This window comes from Bombyx mandarina, chromosome 24 (genome assembly GCF_030267445.1).
Source record: "Bombyx mandarina strain Sakado chromosome 24, ASM3026744v2".
NCBI lineage: Eukaryota > Metazoa > Arthropoda > Insecta > Lepidoptera > Bombycidae > Bombyx > Bombyx mandarina.
This window is the reverse complement of record NC_143230.1, coordinates 24,135-32,029: the sequence shown is the minus strand read 5'-3', so window position 1 is coordinate 32,029 and position 7,895 is coordinate 24,135. Positions and strand designations below refer to the sequence as shown.

At 47.2% G+C, this 7,895-nt stretch overlaps 1 protein-coding gene across 1 annotated transcript; it reads right to left on the bottom strand.

Moving 5' to 3' along the window:
• Window positions 1-5,621: 5,621 nt before the first annotated feature.
• On the bottom strand, window positions 5,622-6,889 carry LOC149499906 (uncharacterized). Its single transcript, XM_089738165.1, has one exon. It carries the CDS (start codon window positions 6,771-6,773, stop codon window positions 5,622-5,624), a length of 1,152 nt encoding a protein of 383 aa, XP_089594291.1. The 5' UTR covers window positions 6,774-6,889.
• Window positions 6,890-7,895: the final 1,006 nt, after the last annotated feature.

Genomic DNA, 7,895 nt, shown 5'->3' with positions numbered 1-7,895 from the left:
CAGCTCTGGATGAGATCTAAGTTCGTAGTGCCTTCAAAGTCTTCCAACTTCCAGGGGGGTGCTCCGATTTCGAAGTTCGAAGTGTCAACTGACGTGTCTCGAGATAGTTCACGATTTCGAGTTGGTAAAATTTCTCCAAGACGTCGGGAACTGGGAGCACGTGGCCACGTGGTTTTCGGTTTTTCTTTTGTGGCTCGGCGAGTTTTACCCGGAAAAATCCGAGACTTCACCTGATTGTAGCTGCCCCTGGTGCGCTTCGAACTGCAGTTCAAGAAACGTAAGTTGTCGCTGAAAATCAGGCAGCGTTGCGTCTGGAATATCTAATTTGCAGGTTAGAATCCGTTTTTTGGACCTGGTGTCTCACAGAGTGGTTCGATTTTCGCACTTTTTTCACACACGGATAGTATTCGCGAACGCGCAACTTTTGATGTATAACACTTTATATTTTGCGTAAAATAACCCGTCCGTTCGATTTTTTAAACGCGGAGCGCACGCAAAACGATCCGACCGCCACGAGAGCTGAGGGGGAACTGGTTAGGTTTTTTTTTTTTTTTTTTTTTTTTTTTTTTTTTTTTTTTTTTTTTTTTTTTTAAACTCCTAATCCGCCAACATGTTATGTCTTGGCGCTAACTAAATACCTAATTCTCACCCATACTAGTTCTCGCACGTCATGCCTCTCGTACTTTCATTCCGCATACTTTATCTTTCTAGTTTCCATCTATCAGTCATTCGTGTGGGTAGGACTCCCACATTTCTGTATTCTACTAAGTATATATATTAATTTAAAATTATGTACTTTTATTCCGGGGAAATAAATGTGGACACTTCTAGATCTTATTTTACAAATTTTCTTAGTCTAATACATGTTATATATCAAAATTTTCTTAACTAATTACTTTCTAATACATATAATTACAACTATTCCTAACATACTGCTTATACATTTTAAAAACTTAACAAATACGTACAATAATATGTTTTCATTCTTATATCCTATATGATATAAATGGAACATACATTTTTAGCTAGTTTTATTATTATTTATAACTCTTTTAGCTACACTCACGCAATACGCTAGGAACATATCTCTACTTTTCGTTATCATTATCTCCGCAATGCTTTCTATTGTTAATTTTATTTTTAACTCTTGTTCCAAGTTAAACCTTTCCAAGGCGTATGCAGGACAGTCCAAAAGCACATGCGGGACTGATTCGCTAATTGCAGTATCGCAGACGCATGATGGGCTCTCCTTACACCTGAACCGATTCAAGTATTCGGAGAATCCACCGTGCCCTGTTAAAACCGGTTCCGGACTTCGCCTTCATTATCCCATACGGATAATGCGGCTCCGACCTTCCCCTCAATCTTGCTGCCGTCAGTGAAAATCCGCACTGTCTGCACGTTGTAGCTTTCAACAAGCTCCTCGTCCGCCAGGCACACTAATTCCAAAGCTATTCGCTTGGCGGGGTGAGAAGTTTCTGCAAATCTCACCGGACGCTCAATCTCCCGGTCTCCTGGTATTAGCTGGGATGACCCTCTCCTCGCCTCATACATGGCAGCTGCTTCTTGTATGCGGAGGTCTAGAGGCAGTATACCGAACTGGTTAGGTTAGGTTAGGTTAGGTTAGGTTAGGTTAGGTTAGGTTAGGTTAGGTTAGGTTAGGTTAGGTTAGGTTAGGTTAGGTTAGGTTTTTTTTTTTTTTTTTTTTTTTCTAAAATTACATACTTGTCCTCTAACGTAGTCAGAGCCCTTACTTTTCCTTTGTATATATTTTTGCTTTATTTATTGTTTTCTTTATGAAATGTTTCCAAATAATCAAATTCATGTGAATATATATTTATCAAATGTTATAAAAAGTGTCTATTTCCAAAAAAATTTGCTATCCTTAGGGGGGTTCTGGGGTGTTACAAATATATACTAATTATATATTGACATCCCAGTTTTCTCAGGTCTTATTTTTATTTATTACTTTTTGAGCTATTTTAATCATGTATTGTACAAATTTCTTTTTTAACTCTTTTTCTGTCATCAGCTCTGGCAAGATATCCCTGTTGAGTTCGACACCTAGCTCCTGTTCCAGGTCATAGCGCTCCCGGGCAAAAATAGGGCACTCCAGCAGTACGTGCGGAACCGTTTCCTCCGCGTCTGGATCGCAGGTGCACGATGAGCTCTCCTTACACCCGAATCTTTTCAGGTATGCAGAGAACCCACCGTGCCCTGTTAGTATCTGGGTAGTAATGCTGGAGTGCTCCATCCCCCTCACGACCGCATATGCCCTCAACGCACTTGGGAAAAACAATTTAGTTCCTGATGCGGTCTCCCCCGACCCGTATCTCCGATCCCACTCGTCAAGCGTCTCCAATCGAATTTGTCGCTTGACGAACGATATCGGACACAGGTCGTGGTCCGGTTTTCGTTTTGACCGCAGAGCAGCTTCCTTGGCCAGTTGGTCGGCTCTTTCGTTCCCCTCCAATCCTACGTGGGCCTTTATCCAGAACAAGGAGACACTCTTGTTCTGGAGCATGCAGCGTCTGATGGTGTCTCTTGTTTCCACTGCTAAGGGATGGGGGGAACTGACGTTGGTGATAGTCTGAAGAGCCGACATCGAGTCACTAAAGATGCCGAACGCAGTCCCAGAGTGATTCAGCGCCTCCCTCACTGCTCTTTGTAGAGCAAGGAGTTCTGCCTGATAGACGGTGCAGAAAGGCGGAAGCGTGAGCTTAAGGGCTTTGGTTTCGGATACCCTATCCCATAAGGATAGCGCTGCCCCCACCTTACCCTCGAGCTTGCTTCCGTCCGTGAAGATTCGAACCTCAAAGTTGTTATGGTGTTCATATTGTTCCTCGTCCATCAGGCTTTTGAATTCCAGGTTTACTTGCTCTGCGGGGTGTGGCGCTTTTATCATCGGGGCCATGCGTTCCACTTCCCTGTCTCCCAATACTGGCTGTGGCACACCTCGCTTGGCTTCATAGAGTGTGGCCACTTCCCGGATGCGGAGGTCGAGCGGTAGGATCCCAGCCAGCACCAGTGCAGAGTTTAGTGAAACTGTGCGGTAGGCCCTACACAATTTTTGGGCAAATCCCCTCTGGACCACGTTCAACCGCTTCCGGACTCCAAGCTTAGTCGCGGCTGGTGCCCATGCGCTCGCCGCGTACATTATGATGGGTTCGACGGCTGCGGTGTATATAACTCTAATCACCTCCGGGTGCAGCCCCCAACTCACACGTGCTGCCCTGGCTAGATGTTTATATATCGTAATTGCCTTATTACATACCTCAGTCACGTGTGTGTTGAAGGTGAGTTTGGCATCCACCGTGAGCCCGAGGATCTTAATTTCTTGGGACAGCTCAATCCCGATCCCACCCATGCTCAGGCGCGGGTTGTCGTATTTTAATTTTCGCGTCAGCACCATCGCACAAGTTTTGTGCGGCGCAAATTTTAAGCGATTTCTGACTCCCCACGCCAGAACATGTCCGAGTGCGGCATTGATCCGTCCCTCGATTTCAAGAGCTGTTTCGCCATCGAATACCATCACAACATCGTCGGCGAACGCCTGGATGTATTCACCGCGACTTTCCTGCTCTTTAAGGAGCGGGTCCAGCAACAAGTTCCATAGTATCGGACCCCCTATCGATCCCTGGACGCATCCCTTGTTGGTGGCTCTTCTGCACTCCTCCCCTCCGTATCTCACCCTGACCACCCTATCACTCAGGTAGCTGCCCATTACCCGCCTCAAATCCACAGGACACTTTTCCTCAGCCAATCGTACCTTGATAGCCGGCCACCATGCACTGTCAAAAGCTCCCTCGATATCCAGCGACACCAGTACGACTATCTTTTTTAAAAAGAGCTTTGCACGGATGTGCTGTATTAGATTGTAGAGGGAGTCTTCTGTGCTTTTTTGGGGCATAAAGCCGTATTGGCGAGTACTTATCCTGGGTAATAGGTAGAATTTGAGGCGAGCAACCAGCATCTTTTCGTACATCTTCCCCAGGACAGGCAATAGCCCAATCGGCCTGTAAGACTTAGGGACGGTGTACGAGTCCTTGCCGGGCTTCCTGAGCACCACTACTGTCGCCTCTTTCCAGGTCCTCGGAAAATAGTGGTGTGCCAGGCATTTGTTTAAAAGTGCCAGGAAGAAAAAGGGGTCACAGTTCACTGCGTGGGTGCATATGTCTGCCGTGAGGCCGTCGGCTCCCGGGGCCTTTTTCGGGTTGAACGACTTTATGGACCGATCAAGTTCACTTTGGGTAAACGGTGGTTCATGCCGCTCACCATGACTCCACTCGTTTACCATTTTTGCCAGTTCTCTGATATGGCGGTGGTCCACATTGTCTTCCTCCTCTCGGTCCTCAGGGTAAAAGGTATCGGCCAACAGCTTCACAGAGCCCTCGGCGTCCAGAGTAATACCCTCATTTTGAAGAGGCAGGTCCTCCTCTCGTTTGGCAGTTCTCCCCAACACCCGATATATCCCTTCCCAGACACCTTCCCTATCCTGTTTTCCGCAAAACTCTTTCCAGCTAGTGGTTTGCGCTTCTTTTACTGCTAGTTCATATTTTTCTTTTTCTTCCAGGTATAGGCCAACAACCATCGCTCTCCGAGTCGGCGCCGCGTTCCTGATTCTACGCTTCCTGGTGGCGACCAGCCTCTTCATCCTTGCAAGCTCCTCGGACCACCACGGCACGGTAAGTGTTTTCGTATTCTTTTTAAAAGGTATTGTATGTGTGCATGTATCAGTGATAGCTTGTGTGTATGATTTAATTATTTTGTCTATTTGTTCTGTGTTTTGAGCTTTTAATAATTCTTCTGTGGTGAGTTGTGTTTCTTGCATAATTTGAGACAGTTTCTCATGAAATTGCCTCCAATTAGCTTTTTTTGTGTTGTAAATTCTGGTGGTTCTGTGTATGTGTATACCTTTTGATTTTATTAAATTTATTCCAAATGTAATGCCGTTGTGGTCCGAACCAGTGAGGCCCTCCTCGACGCGCCAGCCGTCCACCAGGTCGAGAATGTCCGCCGAACACGCCGTCACATCTACATGGCTGCTGTACCTTTTACCTCCTCTTATGGTGTCGAAGGTAGGGATATCTCCGGTGTTGAGGACCTGCAGGCCTAGCTCCTCCAGAAAGCCGCACATCTGCTCTCCTCTTTGGTCCTCGTTAGGACTGCCCCACCAAGCGCTTTTAGCGTTGCAGTCGCCCCCAATGATTAACCTGCTTTGCCCCGTCTCAAGCTCAATGCGTTTTAAGTGCTCCAAGTATGGCCCCATGTTTTGGTCCGGTTCGAAGTAATAGGAGACCAGTGTAATATTCCAGGCTCTGGTTCGGACTCCCACCACGACGATGTTGTTCGTAGTGAGTTGCGGGTACTGTATGATGTCTAACTCCGGTTGGTAAATTACTATTGCCGCTTTTACAGTCCCTTCTCCTACTGCAGAGTTCTGGAAGATCCTGGTCCCCCGATAGCTCTTCATCTTCTTCACCGATCCCACATAGGGTTCCTGGAGCAGTGTTCCGAGGACCTTCCGCTTTTGAGCCTCCAGCATTAGTTCGTCGGTAGCAAGTTTAGAGCGCTGCAGGTTGACCTGGATGATTTCGAGCTTGGAAGTTACAGGCACAACTTTAGCAATACGCTATGGATGCTCGGGCTAGTGCATCCCACTTCCTGCGCACTGGGCATTCGGTACTGAATGCATTATGCTCTGCATTACTGTTTTTTGTCTCCCGACAGTTTCGGCAGTGCGGTGCCGTGCCAGCCAGCGACAAAGGACAGTCGGCGCGAAGGTGTGGGTCGCCGCAGTGACTGCACAAGGGGACAGTATCATTGCAGTGTTTTCTGCCATGTCCATACCCCAGGCAGATAGAGCACTGGACCAGCGGCGATTGGTCGAATACCCGTATCCGCTGCAGATCGACGTGCACCCGACCCGCCGCCGTCAGCCTCTGCCACACCCCAGGGGACACTTGCAGTATGACATGTCCAATGTGAGGATTTCTAGTCCTGCGGCGATATTTTACTGCCAGCCTGATCTGGTCCGCAGCCAAGTCCCCCAGCAGGTGAGAGTTTTGGTTCTTTAGGGCCTGAGTGACCTCTTCGTCTGTGTGGCAGGACAGGACATCTTTAAGGATTATCAGGGGGTCCTTGTTAGTTATATCCTCAACGGTAAGTGCCTCCCCTGACTTTCGGATCCTGTCCTTCACCTTTGTCACCTCTTCCCTGCTGCTGAACCCCACGATCACCTTTTGGTCCCTCGCTTTCCGCAGTCTTTGCACCCTTGTGCCCTCGTTTTTTGCATCGACTGCCACTCTTAGCTTTTGAATGACCTCCTCACTGGTATGCTTCTCGTCAGCGGACGACACAATTACCGAGTGGAGAGGCCTTTGGACGGTGGTTTGTTGTCTTGGAGTGGCAGCGATCTCGGCGAAGGATGGTCTCTGTCCCGCGACGTAGCGAGGGGCCTGCTCCAGCTGCTCCGACAGAGCTCGAGTATGCACTTTGCATTCTTCCAACGCGGCGCGATGCTCCTTAAGGTCGCCTATTAGGTGTTTTATAAGCTCTGTCGGCGCTTCTGGGCTAGATGATTTGTCACCCTCATCACTGGTCTGGGTGGCCATGCTGCAGATTTCTGCCGGCCTCCTGTTTGTAGCCTGGGCTACCTTTCCTCCTTCGGCTTCCTTCACTAGCTGGTAGAGCCGTTCGATTGCCCTAAAAACCTCTTCTTTTATTTCCCGTTTTAGGTTTTTTGAGATCTCGAGCTGCGCCTTACTTTTCATAAGGCAGGCTTTAGCCTCGGCGGTTTTGCTCGGGAATCTCGATGGGACTATGTTCGGCGGGCTGTCGCTGACTCTGGTTGCCTGTCTGCATAGGTCGGCTTTCGCTTCCTGGGCGATCGAAGCTTTGATCTTAGGCCTAGGAGGGAGCGGCTGAGGCACAACTTTTGGTGGAGATGATATTTTTGGCCTTTGCTGCTCTTGCTGCTCTTTTTCGGCTGTAGGGGGCCAATCACCAATGCTGCGCCTCACAGACAGACATGGCAGTTCCTTGAGTTCAGATTTCTCCTCACTGCCGTTTGATTTTTTAACGGGTGTCCTGATGCCGAACATTTTACGGCGCAGGCAAGAGTGTCGGAGGGAATTTGAGGACAAGTTGTATTTGGAGATCCCTGTATAGGGGGGATCAGTCACTTATAGTATGTTAAATTAAAAATAATCACTTCAGTAATAATTACAGATAGGTCTAAAGAAAGTCAAAAGATAAAGTCCAAATAAGCAGTATTATCACTGTAGAAAACAAACACTGCACTATTCTGAGACTCTGGATGGAGTCTTGTCAAAAGTTAAAATGTTTGTTAGGCTACTCCCTTTCCTATAGAGTTTAAATTTTTACTATCGTCCCAAAAGGGCGGGTGGGCGGGCAATTTTTTGACGTTTCGCGCCAGCTAGAGGGTCGTGCGATACCTCAAAAGAAGCGTCTCGCCGAGCTCTAGCCAGTGGTATAGAATTTAAAGATTATTTGGAAGAAAAATCTTTTACTTTTCAGGAAAGCAAAAAATTTTTGACGTTTTTTACAGGAAAATACAAAATTTTGGATTCCCGGAAGCGCGGAACGCACTCCAGAAAATAGGGTGGATCGGTAAGTATTAAATAGGTAAGTTGGATTTGCAAAAGCAACAAAGTAACTTTGAAAAATAATAAATTTTTAAATATTTTCAGGTCGAAAAGGTGGGGGTGTCAAAAAATGACGTCACACCACTGCGATTCCTAGTTTGAAGGGTCGGTGCGTGCTTACGAGCCGGTTGCACTTTAAAATCGCAAAAAACCGCTTCAAATTAAGCCTCTTGTAAGAAAAGTTATGGAGGGTGATTTCTTGTGTGCAATCACTTAGGTGGATTTCGC